The sequence below is a fragment of the Sesamum indicum genome, linkage group LG1 (genome assembly GCF_026168435.1).
Source record: "Sesamum indicum cultivar Baizhima isolate 11 linkage group LG1, ASM2616843v1, whole genome shotgun sequence".
Classification (NCBI taxonomy): domain Eukaryota; kingdom Viridiplantae; phylum Streptophyta; class Magnoliopsida; order Lamiales; family Pedaliaceae; genus Sesamum; species Sesamum indicum.
This window is the reverse complement of record NC_142657.1, coordinates 10,907,507-10,931,057: the sequence shown is the minus strand read 5'-3', so window position 1 is coordinate 10,931,057 and position 23,551 is coordinate 10,907,507. Positions and strand designations below refer to the sequence as shown.

The window sequence follows — 23,551 nt, the reverse complement described above, 5'->3', positions numbered from 1 at the left end:
TAGTACAAGAAAAATAGATAAGCATATCATCAACATATAGCACAAGAAAAATAGGTAAGTCATCCACATGCTTGAAGTAAAGACAATGATCATAATGGCTTCTTTTAAATTTCAAGGAATGCATGAATAAATCATTTTTTTTGTTCCACTGTCTAGGGGATTGTTTTAAACCATACAAAGACTTTTTTTAATAAGCATACATGATCAGGTTTATAATTGTCAATAAATCCAATTGGTTGATTCATGTAAATATTTTCATCCAAATCACCATGCAAGAATGCAGTTTTTACATCCATTTGTTTTAATTCTCAATTATAATGTGCAGTGAATTTGATTCCTTCCTTTTGAGTGAACCCTTTAGCTACGAGTCTAACTTTATATTTTATGGGATTTTCTTACTTAATTTTGAAGATCCATTTACAGTCAACTATTGAGGACTCTTTAGGTTTGGGAACTAGAACCCATGTCTTGTTATCTTTCAAGGATTTCATTTCCTTATTCATGGCATTTAGCCATTATTCCGATTTTATTGCTTCATCAACACTAGTAGGTTTAGTAATTTCAGCGTTAAGAGCTATGTGAAAGTCGCTAAGCTTAGAGGGGATCCTAGTTTGTCTTCTATTTCTATCTCTAGCTAGTTGGTAGTTTTCAAGAGTGTTAGTATTTTCAGTAGTTTATGGATTTTTCGCATTTTGTTCTTCTAAGTTATCTTCTATCCCTTCCCCTTGTTGGTTATCCTCTAGATTTTCCTCCACCTTATTAAAAATGGATTCTTTATGTTCGATTTTTGTTTTATCTAGACAAGGCATTTCATTTTCATTAAAGGTAACATCCCTACTAATTAAGACTTTAAAACCAGGTTGACTACGAACCCAAAGTCTATAACCTTTTACCCCTTCAGGATAACCAATAAAAACACATTTCAAAGATCTAGGTTCTAATTTATCTGAATTTTGATGAACAAAAGCAGAACATCCAAACACACGTAGAGAAGATATATCAAGTTATTTTCCAGACGGATTAAATGCATTTTTCGTCCTCTAACTATAGCCCATTCCCATTTTAGTCCTTTATCTATCTAGGGATTGAATTTGGTCCTTTATGTATTAAAATTGCTCAATTTCAGTCCTATTTTGGCCGGAAAAAAACCAAGTCAGCCGGAAATTGCCTATGTGGACCATTTAAACTGGGGCTCAAACCTCATTGGTTTACATTTTTATGACATGGAATTTTTCGAATTAAAAAAAAATAATTACATGGTTTCTTTATCAGCAAGCCAAACACTCTCTCAGCAAATCCCCAAATCAAAACACATAACACTTCTCCAAATCAAAACCCGTCTCAGCAAATCAAAACCAAAATCCCCAAATCAAAACCCATGTCCCCCAAATCAAAGAAATCAGCAAACCCTTCCCCCCCAAATCGCCTTCAAAAATCAGACGAAACACTGGTCCACGATGGTGATGAAACGGCCTGAGCGTCAGTTGGGCTTGCCTCTACCTGTGTACCGCAAGTTTTCTATGTTTTAAAGTTGGTTTTTTTTTTTGTTGTTTTATGAGTTATTTGTTGCTTTCCCTCCGTCTTTTTGTTGTTTATTGCTTGTGTTGTTTATTGCGTGTGGTCCCATAATATTTTTTGTTTAGTATATGGTTGGCATGTGTTGTCTCTTTCCAGATATTGTTTATTGCTTGTGGTACCATATTTTTTTATGATTTTTATGTTTAAAATAATGCTCTGTCGTACTGTTACTCTTACTGTTGAATGACATTGTCTTTTCTTTTTTCTTAAATATTGTACAGACCCTAAAAGTGGTTCTATTACACTTTCTTTGCACTATGATGGTGTAGCCATACATGTTCCCGAAGGAAAGTACATAGGGGGTAGTGTATGTAAATTTGACTATGTTTTGCCTAAAGAGTGTTGTATGGAGACATTGAATATTATATGTGATAGTGTTGGGATAATAAGGGGTAGAAGGTTCTATATACTTCTTAACAAAGGGTTTAAATTGTTGATTGATAGCAATGATTTCCAAAGGCAATATAAGAGGTTTAAAAAAGCTAGAGAGATGTCAATATATGTGGATGTGGATATGGGTGTGGGTGAGGGGACTAAGGGTGCTGAAGTTGGTGATGGTGAGGGTGGTGATGGTGCTGAATTGAGTGAGTGTTATCAGTTTTTGGGTAAGGGGGTTCAATATGCTGAAGGGGATGAGGGGCTTGAGGGTGGTGAAGGGATTGAGGTTGGTGATGGTGAGGGGGCTGGTGTTGGTGAGGGTGAGGGGGTTGCTATTAGTGAGGGGGCTGGTGTTGGTGAGGGTGAGGGGGATGAGAAGTTAGTTGATAGTGATTTTGAGATGGAAGAAGTGAATGAAGAGGATGATGTTTATAGGCCACAGGCACCAGTCTGGGGGGAATGCAGTGAATCTTCTGAATTTGAAAATGAAGAAACAGATGTTGACAATGATGGGGACCTAAATGAACATAGGGACTCAAATGGGGAGGGAACTGGACCTTCTTATCCTGTATTTAACCCTGAAGAAACCTATGACCCAACCTTTGAATTGGGGATGATGTTCAGCAATAAAGCTGAATTTAAGAAGGCACTGCAGTCTTATGCAATTAAGACCAAGAGAACACTAAAATTCATCAAAAATGACAAAGTGAGGGTATATGCAAACTGTGGAAATCCTGACTGTGAATGGACAATGCATGCAATTAAAGTAAAGGGTGGAAACTTTCCAGATAAACCTCTTGAGGGACCATCATTCATGTCCTCAAATTTTTGAAGTAAAAAATGTGAAGACAAATTGGATAAAAGATAAGTACTTGCAGAAGTTTAAGTCTGATCCGAAGAGATGTGTGAAGGGATTTAGAGTGGACATAATAAATGTGTTGAGGGTGAATGTGTCTAGGCATCAGGCTTATAGAGCCAGAACATCGGCATTAAAGGAACTTGAAGGCAGTTCTGAATGGCAGTATAGCAAATTTTGCGTGCAAAGAAATTTTTACTTAGTGACTTCTGTAACAGGATGCCAAGAGAAAGAAGAAAGCAACACAAAAAACTCAAGTTGGCAAACAGATGGCAAACTCAACTATAAGTTTAAGTTTCTACAGTTTTTTTGAAGTTTTTTTTTTTGAACTTAAGATGGCAAACTCAATATGAACCAACAGGAAACAGAAGGTGCTACCATTCTTCCACCTTTGCCTCCTGAAGAAGATCCCATGGATGAACCAACTGTTGATCCATGTATCACACAACAAAAATATCAAGTTGCAGCAGCTCCAGTATACAAGAAAGGTCCATCAATGTATCAACAACTGCAACAATCAAACCAGCACTTAACCTTACAACCTAGAGTTCAAATTCGAGCACCTCCACCTATGATTGGCAGCCAAAGATTACCAGTTTTTTCCAACACATCAAGAGCACCACAAGGAAACCGTACTGCAATAATCAGAGATGGAGGACAAAAGTTTTTAGATTTAAGCCAGATTAGTTCATTAGGTTGACAATTGTAAATTGTTGTTTTTGGTCTTTTTTAATGTAACTACAGCTGATTGCAAAAAGTTCACAGCTGATTTTATTTTTGCTCTTATTTCTGCACATATGTTTGCAGAAACAATGAAAAGTTGCTTAATTCCCATCATTGTGAACCTTGTGTCGTTCTCAATCCATGAAATTCTATAAACCTTTTCGATTATCAATGTATATGTGTGTTTCTATTGTCAGCTTCCACTATTTATAGAAATCTATACAGGTGTAGTGACATAGTCTTTTAGTAACAATAGACTTTTTTAGTCAATAAAATTTTAGTATTGGAACTTCAATTGTCAAATTTTCCAGAAACTGAAGCATTTTGTTGCAAATTTTCCAGAAACTGAAGCATTCTTGTTCCAAGCATTTTGTTGCAAATTTTCCAAACATTTTAGCAAATTTATAGAAACTGAAGCCGTGATTCTTCTGGATTCTCATATTTTGTTCCAATCCACCAAGCATCTGAAAATACTATCTGAACAAAAGAAAGTTGCATACAAGACTTGAGCCTCACAAGAAAAATAAAACACAGGAGATACGAAGAAAATAAATTACTAGACATTTACAATTTTACATTACCAAATATCATTTCAAATCAAAACCAAATACACTTGTACATTCGATAATTGCAAAGGAATATTTTCCTTCTACTACAACAGCAACAACACAAAATTTACCTACCTATTTCAACAACCAACACAAAATCATCAAAAGCAAAGCTAAACCAACAAAGATTTTTTTATTTTTCTTGTTTCTCTTCCTCAGCACTTCAACCTCTGCTTCCAGGCCATTTATTCTTTTCAACAAACCTGGAATAATGGCCCTAGCCCTTTGGCACATTACGGGATCCTCCCATGCAAAAAACCTAGACCCTCCTCTCTGCCGAAAACCACAAAAATAACCCTTTAAACACAGCAAAAAAGAAATTTTTTTAGAGAAATTCCAAACCAAGGTGGGTTTTCTTACCTTGTACTGCCGGCATGAGTGAAACCTTCTTCCCGGGTTCTCGTTCGTCCACGCGGTTCGCATCACTGTGGGTCTTCCACAATGACACTCGTTCGAACTTGTAACAGCGGACATTGAAGGAATTTTAGAGAGAGAAGGCGATTTGGGGGGGAAGGGTTTGCTGAGTTCTTCGATTTGGGGGAGACGGGTTTTGATTTGCTGAGATGTGTTTTGATTTGGGGATTTGCTGAGAGAGTGTTTGGCTTCTTTATCCACGTCACTGCCATGTAATTCTTTTTTTAATTCAAAAAATGCCATGTCATAAAAATGTAAACCAATGAGGTTTGAGCCCCAATTTAAATGGTCCACATAAGCAATTTCCGGCGGACTTGGTTTTTTTCCGGTCGAAATAGGACTGAAATTGAGCAATTTTAATACATAAAGGATCAAATTCAAATTCTAGATAGATAAAGGACTAAAATGGGAATGGGCTATAGTTAGAGGACGAAAAATGCATTTAATCCTTTTCCAGACCAAACAGATTAAGAAGTTTTCCAGATAAAGGCACAGAAGGAGACATTAATTAAATGAGCAGCAGTTAAAACAGTTTCACCCCACAAAGATTTGGGTAAACCAGAACTTATTAATAAGCATCTAACCTTTTCAAGCAGTGTTTGATTCATGAGTTCAACAACACCATTTCATTGGGGGTATAGGGATTGGTCTTGTGCCTTTTAATTCTAAATTTTTCACATAAGTCAGAAAAATTTTGATTGTAAAATTCAATACCATTGTCAGTTCAAAGAGACTTCAGTTTTTTGCCAGCTTGATTTTCTACCAAAATTTTTCATTTTTCAAATTTTTTGAAAACTTCATATTTATGTTTCATCAAGAAAACAAAGACTTTTCTAGAGAAATTATCAATAATAGACAAGAAATAACGATTTTCACCATAAGTGGGCACATTTCAGGGACCCCAAACATCTGCATGTACATAATATAATGCATGTAGACATAGATGGGTTGGGGGAGGGTGAAACAAGAAAATGTACTCTATGTTGTTTACCCATCGCACAATCGTCACAAAATTCTAGTTTTTCAATTTTGTCATTTGAAATTCCTTTCTTTCTTAAGAATTCGAGTCTTTTTAGACTTATGTGACCAAGTCTTTTATGCCACAAAGTTGTTTTATCACATTCAGACACATATGCAGTAATGTTGTCATACATGACAGTGCACATATATAAATTATGATTTCGTTCAGCCTTAAAAATAATCAATGAACCTTTCATTATTATCATGAGGTCATTTTCCCACCTGCCCTCTAAACCCTCTTCTTAGAGAGCAACACAAAAAATGAGATTATGACATAAGTCAGGGATGTACCTGACGTTTCTTAAGGTTAACTTATAACCTTTTTTAAAATTCAAATAAATGTCACCTAGACCTTTGATTTCACATCGTTTTTCATTAGCCATTGAAACAAAACCAGAATGTTCAATTCTAAATTTCATAAAAATCTCTTTGAAAGGACTCATATGAAAAATACAACCAGAATCAATTAATCACTCATACTTGTTTAAAGAGTGAACAGAATTAGCTTCACATACCACAAACACTTCACCAGAATTTTCATCAGAAATATTATTAACTTTTTCTTTGTCTTCATAAAATCTATCCCTATTTTCTCTTTTAGGTTTCCTACAATCTTTAATGTAGTGTCCTTTAATACCACAATTATAGCGTCGTCTTTCTTTTGTTTTATCTTCTTTATATGAATTTTTCCTAGTTCTAGATTTGCTTCTACTACCACTCCTGCTCTTACTCCTACTTCTAGTTTTACTGTTGTACCTAAAGCAAGAGTTACTAAATTTTGGTTTTCCCCTAACAAAGTTAACTTCATATTGATTTTGACTAGGTTTATTGGCTTTTAAGTCCATCTCTCTACCTTTTAGACCATTTACAACTGTTTCAAAGTTCACACTATCTCTACCGTATTTAATGGTAGCTTTTACATCAGAGTATGTTTCAGGAATAACATTAAGCAAAACAATGGGAGAGTATTCATCTATGCTTTTATCACCAGTGTGTTTTATATCTTGAATTAACTTAGTGAAATCATCAAGATTTTCATCAATATTCTTAGACAAATCAAATTTATATCTGAAAAATTTTTCTGACAGAAAAAGTTTACTTGGTAAAAATGTTTCTGTATATAAATCATCTAATTTTTTCCAAAGTTCTTTTGAAGAGTTTTGTTTTCCTACTTTTTTAAGAACTGTATCAAATAGGTTCAAAATAATTCAAGAATTGGCATATTCATCATTTTCTAATTTCTTATCTTCTTAATCATTTTCTGTGTATTTACCGTGAATTGCTTTGAAAACCTTTTATTGAATAAGAATTCCTTATATTTTGTTGCCATATAGAAAAGTCATTTTTTCCATCAAAGGGTTGAAAATTATATTTGGTCATTGAAAAAGGAAAAAGGTATTTCACAAAATTTCAAAAAAATTAATTTTCACTTAAAAAAAAGATTTTAAAAAAAATTCTTATCTCAGTTTTATTAATAATCTCAAAAGATGTAGCAACAAGTTCAACGAATTAACACGACAGTAAACCACAATTAACAATTTCAGAAAAAATTATTTCAATAGTAATTTCAACAGTTCACAGTATTAATTTTCAGAAAATTATCACAATAATAATTTCAGAGAGTTATCACAGCAGATTTCAACAGATCACAGTAACAGTTTCAGAAGAATATCAGTAGATCCTAAGGAGAAGTCACGAAATATTCAAAAAAGGTAAGCAGATGATATGATTCCATAGGTAATATATAGAAGCAAAAAAATCGAGGCTTTTCAGCCTAAGTCCTGACCAGATACCCGACGACCTCAAGGATCCGGCCAGGTGGGATATTAGGGGGATTGAACCACGGCGAAACAGTAGTTCGTAATAATCCACAGATCAAAAATAATAACTCGACACATATAATATTAAAAAAATTGCAGAAATTAAAAGGAGGGGTTTCAGAGGTTACCACCACCAAAGCGAGACGAGGATCAGAGACGAGGCTCTGATACCACTGTACGGAGGATTCAACCCCTTTGTGGTAATTCTTTTCAAAATAACCTAACCAACTATTATAGAATTGGAGTACGAAACTCTTTAAATAATTACAGGCCAATATTACAAATTACAAATAATGATAATAAACAAAATAATAAAGAATCAGTCTAAAGATGAGATAGGCTCAGAATAGCCAGATCCAAACCAAAATAAGGGAACATGGTCACTAGGCACCGCACCCACAATCACGGTTGCACCACCACTGAGCAACACCACAACTTCAGATCACGGAGATCTCTCACAAACACGGTCACAGAGACCTACCACTTAGTTCACACAGAACTTTAGAGAGTGAGAAAGATTTAGAGAGGTAGAAGAACCAGGTACTTTTGGCCGAGGGGAAGAACCCCTTTTAAAGGAGTGAAAAAGCGGTGGAAATGGAATGCTTTGGTGACTTTCCAAAAGCCATTGATTTGGCTTTGGAAAGCTACCACCATTTTCGGCTGTGGAGAAAAGAAAAGAAAATCAGTCGGAAAATAGGGAGAGGGAGGGAGAGAGAAAGCAGACGGCACAGAAGAGAGGGGGAGAGAAATGAGAGAGTTAGGGTTAGTGTTAGGTTTTAAATAGGTAGGAAACCTGGGTTGGGTCGAGTGGTGGGCCTGCCAGGTGGGTCGATTTAGTGGGCCTCCAGGTGGGCCTACCGTTTAAAAGGCCATTTGGGCCACAATTTCTATAACAATTAATATATCTATATATATGCTAATTGTGGCACGCCGTTCTGTGTGCATATAATAAATAATTTTTTTATTTTTTTCTTCATAGCAAATTTTTTTTAAATATTTTTTATATCACAGGATGGTAAATAAATTTAACTCATTTTTAATGTATAGATGTAGACGATATTAAGTACTTGAACAATCAAAACATACTGGTAATTTGCGGCACGCTTTATGTGTGTGCAACTTTTACAAATATCATTTAAAATAAAATATTTATAAAATTTTATTATCTAATAAAGTATATATGAAATAATACGTTAATATTAAATTTATAAAAAAAAATATGACCAAAAAAAGGATGAATAAAAATTAAAAAAGAAAAACTATTAGTAGTTAACAGGGAGTGGAGAATGAGATGAAAAGTTAAAAATAATAAATTAAATGTAAGAAAACATACCGAAAAAGGAAGAGATGTCAAAAACATGCTCGTTCTTAATATATAATATAGATATTGAATTAATTAGAAAAAAACTGACTAAAATTAAATATAATTTATAAAGATGAACCGCGTCCTCAGTATATGTATATAAGTATGATTAACATATATTCATCAAACGGTAAATACATAAAAGAGGTGAAACCTATGAGAATGGGACTGTGTCGGAGAATTTGGAAAAAATAATGAACTGATCCCAAACTTTTGCAATGTGGGGCAGAGAAAATAATTATGAAGATTGGACTCTCAAAAGTCGCATGAAAAATGAAGAGCTTTTTAGAAGTAAGCATAAGATGTAACTTCTCTCCTTCCTTACCAAACAAAAACAAATGGTGCACCAATTCGATAAAGACAGCCAACTCAAAAGCAGTCTTCTAAATATTCACCACTGTCGCAGACCTCTCTCTCTCTCTCTCTCTCTCTCACACCAGTTCTTGCATTCCCCTCAAGCCACTCTTCCCATTAAACACATACACACATATAGATATATATACATACATAGTATAGCTGCAAAGTAGGTATATTGTAGAGATATACAGTGCAAATAAGAATGATGGGGAATGGAGATGTGGAGAGGGGTAGTGGGGCGCCCAAGAACAGAAACCAGAGCTACCCACAAACTTACTATGCAGGAGGAGCATATGAGATGGGGTATTCAGACAGTCAGTGGACTTCATGGCTGGTGCCCATGATTGTTGTGGCAAACGTTGCCATGTTTGTGGTCATCATGTTTGTCAATAATTGTCCCAAGAATCATAATGGGCTTCAAGGGAATTGTGTGGCGAGGTTTCTTGGGAGGCTCTCTTTTCAGCCCCTCAGGGAAAACCCTCTCTTTGGCCCCTCTTCCTCAACGTAAAGTCTCTGTCTTTACCTCTTTTAATGATTGCTGATTTCTTGAATTTTTCATGCTTTTTTGGGTGGGAATTATTATGTGGGTCTTGCCTGTCCACTATTTTGGCAAATTTATCAGTACGCTGATCATGATAAGCAGAAATATTTTCTGGGATTTTCCAATTTCAGTATTCTTTTCTGGTCCTTTGTTTCAGAATTTGGTGTATAATTTTAGAGTTATTGAAGAGACATTGTGTGTTAATTTCTTGCCCTTTTTTGTGCTTGATTTGGGATTGATTTTTGCTTTATGTTTGGGGTTGAATTTAAGACTCTTTAGATCTGAGAATTGGTCGTGGGCTTCTTAGTTTTGGGATTAGGTGACTTTCTTGTTTAGCTTCACAATTTTTTATTTGTTTGATGTTAACTTGATAATTGGACAGTAGGACTTCCTATGAGCAACTTGTGATTTCTTATGATTTTACTTCAAACAGAAGGATATTAAGTTGAATATTTCCACTATCTCATCGACAATTTTGTTAGGATTTCATACAGACTTTTGACTTTCTTGTTCATTCAAATTCAGGACTACATTTTTAAGATTCCCGAGCTTACTTTTAGGAGATGGGGGTTTTGCTGTCAAATTTTGAAAGTTCACTAATGCAAGAATTTCTATTTACACATTCATTGTCTACTCGAATTCAATCACCAGTGGCTTTGCAGACTGGATGATTGATTTAATCTTATATGCAATTTCTTTAACATTCTCAATTTGATCTTCTGGGATGTTGAACTTTGAACTTTTACTATGCCTCGACATCATTCCCATTCTCGCTTATTTGGGTCTTTCTTTGTCTTAAAGGTATAGTATCGTGTGATGGATAGAATTGTCGTTATTTCTCTGTTGATGTTTCCAATATTTTAAGTAGTCAAAGGTTCTTTCTTTAACAGAAATATGTTTTCGATTTTTCTACTAATTGAATGACATTCTTTTCCTTTTGACATGCAAATAGTAATGCAGATTTACCTACATTTAGAACCAGATTGCAATTTAATGTTGGCAAATGATATAAATAGCATATATTTTTCAATCAAGACATAAATCTTTCAGCCGATCATATTCAATAGTTATGTTCAGAAAGCTCGCAAGAGTTTTGGTCCGCAGTAGATGTTATGGCATTTCCACTATAGACGGGAAAGTCGTTTCATGACTTTTTGTTTTGTTTGAAGAGCTGCTGGTACCAGACATCTGCTTCTATATTTGATTGTAAAGGATATTAAACTCCAGATGTACGCAATACGAAGATATTATGTATATAGGCTGAAGGAAACAACAGTTTCCTATATGTCTCTCTCACACACACACACATGCTATTTTTGGTTTCCTTCTCTATCCAAACCATTGCATTTCCTTTCTTTTAAAACCAACCGAAAAGTTTATAATTGACTCTGCGCAATATCTGTATAAAGTAGGAGCCTTCGACTGCACCTCATCTTCTTGGAGAGCTTACTACAGCCTTCCCCACAAGATTTCATCCCGTTGCATGGTTGCAAGAAATTTTCATTGTTTGGAGATTGGATAGCCGTAGTGATAAGAAAAGGGGTCATTGTTCTATAATAATGATATAAACATGTAATTGCTATTAAGTTTCTGTTAATTGTCATTTTTGTACGGCGCTCGGGGTGTTTGGGGTCGTTTGCTCGAGTTTTAGCATGAATGGTTTCGTGAAATTAAAGAGTATCATCTGCATCTTCGGGAAAGGATAACTAATTTCACATCTGCTTTTGCAGACTGGAAAAACTGGGAGCTCTTCAATGGGACAAGATAGTGCACCACAATCAATCCTGGAGGCTCATTACTTGTATATGGCTGCATGCTGGTGTTATTCATTTACTTGCTAACATGCTGAGCTTGGTGTTCATTGGAATTCGCCTAGAGCAGCAGTTTGGGTTCAGTAAGAATTTTGAGTTAGTTTGTGAAGCGAAACTTCACATCTCCAATATCATTTTAGTTATGCTACCATTTCAGTCTCTCTTCATGGGAGTTTATGCTGTAGTGGAAATCGTTGGAGCATTTATCATTCATTTATTTCTCAATTTTTCATTTACTTTTCCGCTAACCTATACTATTCTGAACTGTACGATGCAGTTCGAGTCGGGGTAATTTACCTGTTGTCGGGTATTGGTGGGAGCATACTCTCTTCCCTTTTCATTCAAAGGAGCATCTCTGTCGGAGCTTCTGGTGCTCTGTTCGGACTTCTTGGAGCTATGTTGTCGGAGTTATTCACCAATTGGACTATTTACACAAACAAGGTAAAGTCCGCAGCTACACATCTACAACCGTTCTTCCCTATCTTTATTAAACACATCGACATAATTGCAAACTTCCGAGGCGAACATCTTCAGTATAACGCGCATCAACATCGTTCTACCAAGCATGCTTAGTGTTTTGTTTATGGACATCTTATGACAAACTTATGGAATTTCGTAATAGAATTTCTAAAATCATGTCATCCCAACAGGCTGCAGCTCTGTTTACTCTGATTGTGATCATCGCAATTAACCTGGCCGTTGGAATTCTTCCACATGTCGACAACTTTGCTCATATCGGAGGGTTTTTGACCGGCTTCCTCCTCGGCTTTGTACTACTGGTCCGACCCCAGTTTGGTTGGCTGGAAAGCCGCCATCGTCCGGCTGCTACTCGGCTGAAGTCCAAGTACACAGTTTACCAATACGTTTTCTGGATTGCAGCCACTATTCTGTTGATCGTCGGGTAAGTCTCCAGTTAATCTTGCCCGACAACCCCTTCATATACATATCAGCAATTTTCCAAACAATCAAGCGTTATTTTTAAAATAGGAACCAACTCTTGGTTTCACTACAATGAACCGATACTTACAGTGCATTTTATTCTTACACTTTGAAACTGTGTAGATTTACGGTGGGACTGGTGATGCTGTTTAAGGGAGAAAACGCAAACGACAAATGTAGCTGGTGTCATTTCCTAAGCTGTGTGCCGACATCAAGATGGAGCTGTAACAACTGATCTATTTCAATTTCGACACGATTCAATGCTTTGTTTCTATACTTTTTGCCATCTTGTTGACTCTGCCGGTTTGTGTTTTTCGACATAGAAAATTATCATTATTTTTATGTCCTAACATGTCATATGCTTTCTCGTGTACATGCATAGTAAGTATAGATATTGATATGTTTGCCGATGTTGTATTCAACATATCAAGAATGTGTATTCTAAGGTTGTTTTTGTATTGATTCCTCCAGACTTTTGCTCTGTATATGTGAAAATAAAATTACTTTTATCCCTTCATCTCATGGATTCATATATGAAGTGTGTGTCTGGTTTTGAATTCTAACACACATTAGCCTATGCAGAAGTTACACTTACGAGTGCGTGGATGTTCAATTTTCTACTGGGACATGACTAAGTGATGTCTTGTCTTTTGAAATTACTAACAGTCGTGGCCCGTTGCTCCTGCGTTTGTCAAAAAAATGAAAAGCACATAAAAGTTAAATTAGATAGTATTTGCAAAAGAATCACTTTTAAAATAAACTTAATTGATTAAAAACCGTTTTGTCCTTGCATTAAAAAGATACTATGTTTATTTGATATTTACAATTGTCTTTTAATAAAAATAATTTTTCTCAAAAAATAATAAATTTTATTTCAATTAATATATCTCATATTTAATTTTATAAATATTTATTATTTATTTTATTAAAACATTGAATACTAATGAAAAAAATGAATATTTAATTCAATAATGTTTCCACTTTGTAATAATTGTTCATTTGTGTACAATAAATAACCATGTATGATTGCCAAAAAATTATATTTGTCAATTAATCATAGCAATACAATCTATATTTTTATATGATATAGGAATAATATCCAATAATATGGAAAATAAAATATAAAACACTTGAAATATTAAACATGTGAATTTATAAATTTTGTTAGTGATAAATTATTCAAACTATTTGAAAATTCTAACGTCAATTTTAGATGAGCAATTTTTAAAATAAATTAAAAGCATAAAATCGAATTGACATTATTGTAGTGAGGGTTACATAGTCCATAAGATAGTTGAATTTATTTATAAAAAAGTCAAAGAAGCTATAAGCACCCCCGAAGGTGTTTCTAACTTTTGGCTTAAAAGTGCTTTTTTAGTAATTTTAAAAGAAGTTGTCATCTCAAACACTTCAAAAGTACTTTTCTTACCCAAAAGCCTTTTTATGAAGTTTGCGCAAACGCTCTCAATGTTTTAATTGGGATTAAATTAATGTGAAATTGAAAAGTTGAATATTTTATCAATTGAGGGGCATTTTTGACATTACAAAAAACTGATATAGCAGTGTGAAAAACATCAAATTTGTGTCTACAGCACATCTTTTCATTATAATAGTACTAGTCGTCCTGACATACTATCCCTGCATGCGTATAATAAATAATTTTTCACACTTTGAAATATATTATAAATAATAATAAAAGGTATAACAAGCACATCACCTATATTAATATAAAAAATAAAAGTCATCCACACCCACAAATGACAATTAATGACACCGTTGTATCAATTTTTTGTAAAATAAAAAATGTCATTCGACTAATAAGATAACTCACTTATTCAATTTTTTAAATTTTGCATTAATTAATAAATTAGTTTTTTTTTTCTTTCTTTCTTATTTTTTTTTATATAATGTATTGATTTATATATTTTTAATTTTATTTATAATATTTTTAAAGTATGAAAAATTATTTATATATGCACACAGAAATGACATGCCACAATAGCTAGTATTTAAAAAAAAATTAATTTAAAAGTATTATTGGCACAACAAAAATATTGGTGCAATGGTGTTACAAACCTTGCGAGTTTGGAAAGTTCATTTCTTTTTCGTATTAGTATAAAATAGTATCAAAGATAATTTTGAGTTAATTATATTTAGATCCTCTGAAAATAATTTTATTACATCTGCCCAATTGATTTTTGGAAATTTCACTTAAACCTCAGTTTCGGAATAGGTTGTTCGTAAACCCAATTATTATTTTATTCTTGATTTACTAATTAAAAAGTAATTAAATAATATATTTTGAACATATTATCACTTATTATATTTCGGGAATTTCACCTAAATCATTAATATTACGAGAGAATACTATAATGATTTAACCCATTTACCTCGAAAAAATTCTTATTCGGATTAGGTTTGGCTGAATCGAATCAATCACAGAGCAAGTGACTAATCATACTTGATATGTGATTGGTCACTTTTTCTTAACTGTACACCAATCACACAGCATGTTGCATTTGCCATACAATTAATTCAAGTTCAACCGACCTCGATTTGGGCTAAAATTTCACTTTACCCCGCACCTATTCATTGATCTAAAAATGAAAATTACCAAAAGAAACATACTTACAACTCTCATTTAAAACTCATCTAAATTCGAATATGGATAAAATGTGAAATACCAAAACCATAATACATTATGTATATTGGCAACGACTGTAGAGAAATTCTAAACTCTGACCTCGATTGGACGGATTTGAATTAATCATATGATAAGTGTAATATACTTATTATTATATTGATACACAGTTCAAGAAAAGTGATCAATCACATAGTAAGTGTTCATATGAACATAAGGTTCATGACACTAGGATGGAGAGCAATGTCATATATATGTGCTAAAGTTTTTCAATGACTGATCAGAAAACTATATGTTCATGCGTATGATATTTTTTGTTAAAGCAATTTAAATTTCGATTTAAGCTACGATCATCTTGATTTCATTTTAACTTTAAAATATTTGTACTAACAAAAAGTTCAATTGACATGTCAACACAGTTGAATATTTGTGAATACGTTATATTACAAGCTAAGTGGGGGATTAATGAAAATAGTTTGTAAATAAAAATACCTCCCACATAGAAAGAATTAATAAATCTAAAATGATTTATAATGAGATATGTCTCTTCAAGTTTCAAAATAGAATTAGGAGGGAATGAAAATAAGTTTATGTATATATATATACACACACTCGGCACTTGCTTGAAACAAAATAAATAATTATACTTATTTATTTTTGAAATTAATTTTTATTTAATTTATAAAAATTTAATTTCAAATTTCCCAACAAAAAATGCAAGAAATGTGACTGTGACTTTTCTTCTGAGAAGTTATGCACCTTTTCTGTAAAATGTCAAACATTACAATGCTTGAAAGAATTATGCAGCTTTTCTACCAAACATTGCAATGGTTGTGAACCAATGAGCAATTTAAGCATTGCAATGATTCGAAAAAAAGGTTCAAAATGCCTATAAACACTAAGTGTCAAATAACATATTTTATCCCCTAAATTCTATATTCACATATATAAGTTTTTTGTCGGTTCTTAATAGAAGTCTTGAAATTGTTATTCGCAGATTTTAATGAATTTTCTGTATCCCAAAAGTGAATTATCATATCAACTCCATAGCAACTTATAGTGGGAGCAATTATCAGTTTAAGAGAAGTGTGCTTTATCCACACTTCAAGTCAAAATTGACTTTACTTATGTTTTGTTCATTATTCTTCTAACACTTATGACTAATTTAATTCAGTCCAACTTGATTTGATTTGAAATTTTCCATGATTGTATATTCACAGCTGGTGGGCTTATCAATAAATACACCAAAATTATTGTTCCTTCTGAAACTATAATTTCTCCCAAGAATTCAAATTCACAGCTTTAATGAACAATAAAAGTTGGATCAAACAGCCAAAATTGAAGGGGGGCAAAACCAAAAAAACAGAAATATGGTGGTAGTACAAGCTTGCCATCCCTATCAGCATATTCCCAAATATGGGATCATAAGGCCGCAATAAATTTGGAAGATTTAGATTCTTGATAACCATCGTGTGTCAAAACAATTTACTCATCAATATAGTACTCATATTACAATAAAGATCAAACAAAGTACTCATTCTGATCCCAACTTGGATTAGTATCATTAAACGACCACTTCATTTAAGAATTTATGTTTTTAAAAAGAAGAAATATTTAATGTTAACATCTTACGGAGTATATTTAAAGATTGATATGCATGTTAGTTAAGATATTCAAAGATTGATATGCATGTTTGGTATCGGAATCAACCGGTTTATGAGAAATTCTAATTTGAAAATAGTTGGCAAAATCTAGTGCGACTACGTTACGTTGCAATGATTTGTATAAAATGATCAAACAAGAATTGCATTTATAGCTCTTGAAATATAATTAGTTTAACGTGACTAAACCGGGTTCTGGTAAAAACTTCACCTCGTTGAGCATTTAGTTCATGTTCTAAAACAGCATTGCCATCAAGAGTTTATCAGCCATAGTGTATACTGTGCACAGATGCAATCCCTTTGCAGTTTACATCAGCAAAACATAGTTTTCGTGGTATTTTCAGCATCCAACCAAACTTTAATCCACACCATCAACACTAGAACAAAGGTAACCTAGACTATAGAAACCTTAACCGGCCACATTAGTTAGCATAATCAGTTGTATCGAAAAGAAAGTAGCAAGGCGAGTTACTAATATCTGTGCCAATGACCACCGCTGAAACCAGAAATGTCTCCTCTAGTTGGCATTCCGAGCCTGTCCAAGCGGCCAGATCCTGGATAAGCTTTGTTGGTGAAGTTGGCATGCAATGCAGAAACCTTCTGTGTGTTGGTTCTCGACTCACCGCATGCATGGACAGAATATCTATTCATCGAGCTCGATCTCTCGTACTGAGGTCTTTGTTTTGGGACACTGAGGGACCTCACTTTAGCTTTTGATGACTCAGTATAAGCCATGTAGTTTGGGTGGTCGGAGTAACCACTTAGATAGCTTCTCGAACCATCACTTTTTGTAGGGGTAAATGCTCCCCTTTTGGAGCTGCCGCCCATGGATGACGCCGAGTAGTATTGTGGGCTGTTATCAGCAGTGCAGAACGGGCTTTCATCTGTGTCTTGCGTAAACTTAAGACGGTTCAGGGATTGGACTTCACCAGATAATGGACTTACTGCTGTCGTATGGCGGGCTGTTGAGTCCTTTGATGTAGAAAAGCTTTGAGAATATTGTTCTGAGCTGTGGCTTAGATGAGAAGAGTGAAAGATGCTTCTATGTTTGGGAGTGACGTGTAGTTTCCCAGTGTCGACTTCAAGAATCTTGTCGGTTCTTTCGTCGTCCATGGGGATGATTCTAGTAAAAGATCCTTGTTCCCATGATCTTTCACCTGTTCTTCTGTCCATTCGATGACGACTCAACTGTGACTTTTCTGGATCATAGATGGAATTGCCATTTAATCTTGAACCATTTCTCTGCATTTTAGCATCAATTTGTGCTGAGGTGTATGGTACAAGAATCGACAAACTAGAAATCTTCCGAGACAAGGATCAAAACAAACCTTGAGCATCATATGCTGCTCCTGCTTCATGGTACTCCTGGCCCGTATCGTAGGCTCAAATTTCTCAGGGGTTGTTGGGCCCTACGAGTTCAAAGCAATTTATGCTGTCATCAGTACCTCAATCAATACAACCTATAAGCTTTTCAACACTCTCATCTAGTGAAAAAAAAGGCCAAAGTTATATATATACTTGCAGCAGCATGTGTGGCAAATTCCACCATAAAGATCCGCACGAGTATCTTTTCACATGGCATGTTCATATTTATGTCAAAAAGTGTTGCAGCTTTTTCCTCTGCATATATTTTAGTGCTAAGAAATCAAAGGGTCAAGAATGGTCCACCCTTCACTTTACTCCATATTCCAGCATTCAGACACCCAATCATCGAATTTAATTATACTCTTAGCAGGGAAAATGAATGTTATATCTCTTACTACATAGTTGAAGTGAGCAGACTTCATGCTCGAATGTGGGGCTTCAGAAATCAGAGCTCGCCCAGCCCGAGCTCGTGCTTGCACCCGGGCAATTGCCTGCATCTGTCGCAGAATCTCAGCAGTGTGTTTCCTCAAAATGTGACCTCTCACCAGCGCTTGGAGTTTGACTAATCCTTTCAATGCCCGTAAAGCTCGTCTTGACTACATATTTTGTCATAAACGGAAAAAGGACGAAACCCAAATCACAGAATTAAATCCAAGATATTAAAAATGACGATGTTTCTATCAAGTAAGGTAGAATTAGTACAAGGAAGCACTTAATGGCTCTTTATTAAACTAGAGTGAAAGATTCACCACTAAATGATGAAGCCATGTGTATTACACCGAAACCATGAAAAGTTCACTTGATTACTTTTGAATTCCTCTCAGGGTAAAAGCCTGACATATAACAAGACACCAACACTCAAAAGGTAAGGAAAAAGTTAACCCAAGAAGCTTTGATAAAGCATACAAAGAGATCAAACTATAGCAACCTTTCATCCTAAAAGGAATAGAAACCCTCTTCAAAGATTTGAAGGGTACTCAAAGATGTCTGTCCTAGTTAACTTTTTGTTGAGATGTAACTTTCCTGGAACTACTGTAGTTTTACCCATCACCAACAGTATGCTTAAAAAAGTTCAAAAAGTCCCCTCTTATCCTATACAAATAGCCATGCGTAAGCGTAAGAAATTATAACTTAAGATAGTAGAGGGAATTACTTGAAAATTTCAGGTAACAAGCTTCATGGAACTTCTTTAATTTCAATTACAAGGTAAGTTTCCAAGGTAATTCCTCAAAGATTAGTCCACCTGCTTTGAGTCCTTGCCCTCAAGTTAATAAAGAAAGTGAACCACGGTCTCATCTTAATCAAGAGAACGATACCACATAACTTCTAGTCAAGCTCAACTACAATTTCTCGAGTTATTGTTTGTGTTTTCATTTTCAGTTTCAAGTGGAAAACAAGTATTTTCACTTTCGCTTCAAATGAGAATATGTTTGGATTAGTTAATGAAATTATGTTTTGTGTTAACATGGTGTCAAATCAATATTCTCCACATGTTTTCACTTTAATTTCTGTTCAAAAAACTGAAAACCGGAAATAAAAACACAAAAAAAAAAAAGGGAAAGTTCCAAAATTTTCATTCTTTTCAGCTTCCAAACCCAATATCAAAAATAAGATGAAGGAAAGTTAGCATCACCTGTCCAGCAACTGTGGACAAAACGTCAAAACCCATTAACATATACTTGAACTATTTCAATCAACTTTTGACTACATATTTACAGATTATTCCAATAGGTACACGAAAACTCCACCCCAACCACAACACTTGCACGGATAACTGAAATAAGCACTTGATATCAAAATTACTACACAAGATTTCTCCCTGGTCCACACGGCTTCAGCCTAGCTTTTGACCCCACCCCACATCATCACCTCATTATAGCCCCACCCCCCACCCCAAGAAACCATAACCCACCACTTCATGATCTATACATATATACAGAAATAAAAAGATACACATTTGTGGGTGTATAACTTCAAGAATTTCTCTTTTACAACCATACCAAACAAAGGCATTTACGCCGAACACGTAAAAACAACCCAGCAAACAGCTCAAGAGTAAAGAGTGGAAACAAATTGCCCATCTATTCATTCAGCCTAACAGTTCAGTTCTTAGCCCCACAGCTTCTGTTAGAAAATTATGGATACCCGAAGAAAAAAGAAAAACAAACAAACAAGGAAAACTTAGAACTCATTTAGGCCCACAACACAGAGTGAATCGCTGATCAATACTCCGAAAATTAAGTGAAAACGAAGGATGAATATGTAAAATATGGCGATAGCATAACATGTATGTACACACTTGTGTATATACAGAAACTAACCAGATAAGCACGAAAATGAGACTGGATCGTAACGGCCGCCCGCTCCTCCCGCCACCCGTAACCGCCTCCACCTTGACCAACGCAAACCGCAGAGTTCAAACCACCACCACCACCACTCCCCACCGCCGAAGTGTTCCCTCCACTGCTTGTGAGCCTGACCACCGCAGCGGCTGCCTGAGCAGCCACCACAGCAGCCTCGGCGACCGCGGCGGTGGCAGTGGCCACCGCAATGGCGCGCTTGCTAGCGTCGTCATCGTTGTCTCCGCCGGAAACAACGCCGTTGTGGGCTCTGCGGCGATCTTTTTCCTTGTTCGACTTGGCAAAGCTCCATCTCTTCTTGGGGGGTGGCTTCTGAGACGGATTGGGATTCGGGTCGGACTTCTTGAAGCCCAACAAGCCTCTGAACCATTTGGAAGCTCTGCCCATTTCAGTTAGAGACGATTATGGCTTGAAGTAGAGAGCATGTTTGAGAGAGAGAGAGAGAGAGAGAGAGAGAGAGAGAGTAAGCAAAAATGGTGGGAATTCTACATGTTCTTCTTCTTCTTGTTGCTCCCTTGTAAACTTGGGATTAGCAAAGAGCAAAGGCATTTATTATATGGGAGAGTGTACCTACTAACAAATAATGAGCCTTATTTAATCTTACTCATATTGTCTTATTATTATTACTACTGCTATTTACTTGTCATTGTTTCTTGTCAGTCTTGGCTGCTCTTTTTTTTTTTTTTTAATGAATTACAAATAAGTCCCCCCATTAGTCAAAAGTTATATATACTCTATTGATGTTTGCTTCTATCTAACAAATAAATCCCTCCATTAGTCAAAATTTATTGAATTTGTTTATAATAATAATAAAAAAATCAGAAAAAAGATCTGTATTTGCCCAGATTGGGTTCCTACTGATTTATAGTAATTTGAATAAATTTTTTTATGACCAAATTACACTCATACGTCATTACGTGTTAATGCATGTGAGGAGCTATATATTTCTACCATTATAAGGGTAATTTAGTTCGAAAAAAATTGTTTGACCTTCAATAAGTCAGTAATAAGTCAATCAAAAATAAATATCTATTTTCATTCATTTTTTTTTATTAATATCAATAAATTTAATGAATTTTGACTAACATCAAGATTTATTTACTATACGAAAGCATACCTCAAGGGCATTAGATGTAATTTTTCAAATTATATGGGGTTTACGTGTAATTACACTAAATCTCAAGGGCGACGAGTGTAATTATCCCTTTTAATTATCAACAATCAATATATATCCGAATTACAATATCGAGTACGTATAACTAACCAACAATTACTATTCCAATAAACTAAGTTACAAACAACTAATATAACATTAGATTAATATCTACATAGGTGGGACTCAAACCCATAATCTATTGACTATGAAGCCTCAAATTCACCAACTAAACCTCATTGGCGCTAATATCATTCTTATCAATTAATTTTATTTCATTTATCGTACATAGTGCCCGTTTGATTCTGTAATCGAACGGACTAAACTTGCGTTTTAGGTAAAAATGTAGCTTTTATTATGTTGTTTTACTTATTTTTCTTATAATAATTCAAAATTAAATTCGACCAAAATCATATTTTGATAAAAGTTAAAATTCCATTCTAATTTTTTTTAATCTAATTATTTATTACAAAAATTAATTCCTTGGTTAAGAACAAGGTTAAATTTTTAAAATTTAGCTGTAATAATTGGCATTCACTATACCAATTATTTACTTGTTTATTTGTGTTTTTATTTTCAAATTTCAACGTTAAATGTAAAATATAATTTTTGTATAAACTCTTGTGTGGAATTGAAATATATTTTAATTAATTAACAAAATTAAATTTTATATTACTAATGATATCAAATTTATATATATATATATATATATATCGTATTTTAATACAAATGATAGTTTTATTTTTTTATTTGTCAATTGAGTCAAATAAAATATTTTTTATTTTCATGAATTGATTTTTTTTATTTATTCATAATTGTGGGTGATATTATGTCAATACAATCTGAATAGAATATATCGTCGACGTAATAAGTAAATGATTGAAAAAATTGTATATGAATGCATATATAGAGAAAAAAATAACGATTAAAATGATAATAACGGTAAAAATATCAAAATTCATACAAATAAATATATTTTTGAAAATAAAAAATTGATAATAAAAATAAAACCAAACAATAGTTCAATATTTATTGAAAAAGCTTGAGAGATAATGATATAAAGTTATAATTATTTAACAAAAAAGATTGACACATAAGTATACGTAGAAAATAATAAATGGCATGAGATAATTCTTTTAAATAAACTCCACAAAATAATAAAAAAGAATTATGGATTCATCTAAATAGTTGCTTTATATTCTTAAGGACAGATAAACTTTAAGGGACAATTATACGTACACCTCATAATTTACGGTTTATTTACACAAAGGATAATTATATTTTTCTTTTTTAAAATTTGGTATAATTACACGTAAACTTCATGTGGTTTGAAAAATTATATCTAACATTCTGAGGTTTGTTCCGTTTGACCAACAAGTCCATCCATTAGTAAAAATTTCATAGAATTTGATGATATTAATAAAAAAATTGGCTAAAAGTTCATATTTGACCTGATTAACTTATTACTGATATATTGCATGTCAAATAAATCTTTTTATGACCAACATACCCTTATACATCTTTGCACGTTAATTTATGTGACAAGATATATCTTCACCGTTACAAGGGTAGTGTGGTTTCAAAAGATTTATTTGATTTGTAATAAGTCTGTAATAAGTCAATCGAGGGTAAATATCGATTTTCAATTTAATTTTTCTGTTAATATCAATAAATTCAGTGAATTTGACTAATAGAGTGGCCTATTTATTAGACAGAAGCAAACATCAGAGATACTAGATATAGTAAAACCTCTATAAATTAATACTCTATAAATTAATAAACTCTATAAAATAATAAAATCTTCCGGTCCCGACTTGGGCATTTGTAAAAAATCATCAAATTCGATAAGATAATAAAATAATATTTTTTTAAAAAATTCCTTTATAAATATTAGGTCCCATTAAAACTCTAAATTAATAATTCATAAATATTACAATTATAAATATTATGGTAATTTACTAAA

General features: G+C 33.8%; 2 protein-coding genes and 1 long non-coding RNA gene across 4 annotated transcripts; 1 reads left to right on the top strand and 2 right to left on the bottom strand.

Annotated features, from left to right (window-relative positions):
- Nucleotides 1-4,073: 4,073 nt before the first annotated feature.
- LOC110012672 (uncharacterized) lies at nucleotides 4,074-6,509 on the bottom strand. The gene is made up of 2 exons (XR_002287863.2): nucleotides 4,504-6,509; nucleotides 4,074-4,416 (listed from the first exon to the last, which is right to left on the bottom strand). It is a non-coding gene; the product is annotated as an uncharacterized LOC110012672 (long non-coding RNA).
- A 2,585-nt stretch (nucleotides 6,510-9,094) lies between these two features.
- LOC105157509 (RHOMBOID-like protein 2) lies at nucleotides 9,095-12,925 on the top strand. Its single transcript, XM_011073914.3, has 5 exons — nucleotides 9,095-9,621; nucleotides 11,389-11,552; nucleotides 11,747-11,910; nucleotides 12,120-12,370; nucleotides 12,532-12,925. The coding sequence occupies exons 1-5, from the start codon at nucleotides 9,320-9,322 to the stop codon at nucleotides 12,641-12,643; spliced, it is 993 nt and encodes a 330-aa protein (XP_011072216.1). The 5' UTR covers nucleotides 9,095-9,319; the 3' UTR covers nucleotides 12,644-12,925.
- A 4,060-nt stretch (nucleotides 12,926-16,985) lies between these two features.
- On the bottom strand, nucleotides 16,986-21,017 carry LOC105158768 (protein IQ-DOMAIN 22-like). Of its 2 annotated transcripts, XM_088885943.1 has the most exons (4): nucleotides 20,397-21,015; nucleotides 18,471-18,671; nucleotides 18,039-18,119; nucleotides 16,986-17,952 (listed from the first exon to the last, which is right to left on the bottom strand). In XM_088885943.1, exons 1-4 carry the CDS (start codon nucleotides 20,820-20,822, stop codon nucleotides 17,182-17,184), a joined length of 1,479 nt encoding a protein of 492 aa, XP_088742069.1. In that variant the 5' UTR covers nucleotides 20,823-21,015; the 3' UTR covers nucleotides 16,986-17,181. The 2 variants fall into 2 exon arrangements, with proteins under 2 accessions (XP_088742069.1, XP_088742073.1); XM_088885947.1 differs by lacking the exon at nucleotides 18,471-18,671 and having other exon boundaries at nucleotides 20,397-21,017.
- Between the last annotated feature and the right edge of the window lie 2,534 nt (nucleotides 21,018-23,551).

Excerpts from the sequence above, each read along its gene's own strand:
- LOC105158768 (XM_088885943.1), bottom strand. The coding sequence starts at position 20,822 with ATGGGCAGAGCTTCCAAATGGTTCAGAGGCTTGTTGGGCTTCAAGAAG. Across the intron at positions 18,672-20,396 it reads CTCATTTTCGTGCTTATCTG|TCAAGACGAGCTTTACGGGC; the intron begins GTTAGTTTCTGT and ends CAAAATATGTAG. Across the intron at positions 18,120-18,470 it reads CTGCTCACTTCAACTATGTA|GGCCCAACAACCCCTGAGAA; the intron begins GTAAGAGATATA and ends TTGAACTCGTAG.
- LOC105157509 (XM_011073914.3), top strand. The coding sequence starts at position 9,320 with ATGATGGGGAATGGAGATGTGGAGAGGGGTAGTGGGGCGCCCAAGAAC. Across the intron at positions 9,622-11,388 it reads TTTGGCCCCTCTTCCTCAAC|ACTGGAAAAACTGGGAGCTC; the intron begins GTAAAGTCTCTG and ends CTGCTTTTGCAG. Across the intron at positions 12,371-12,531 it reads ACTATTCTGTTGATCGTCGG|ATTTACGGTGGGACTGGTGA; the intron begins GTAAGTCTCCAG and ends GAAACTGTGTAG.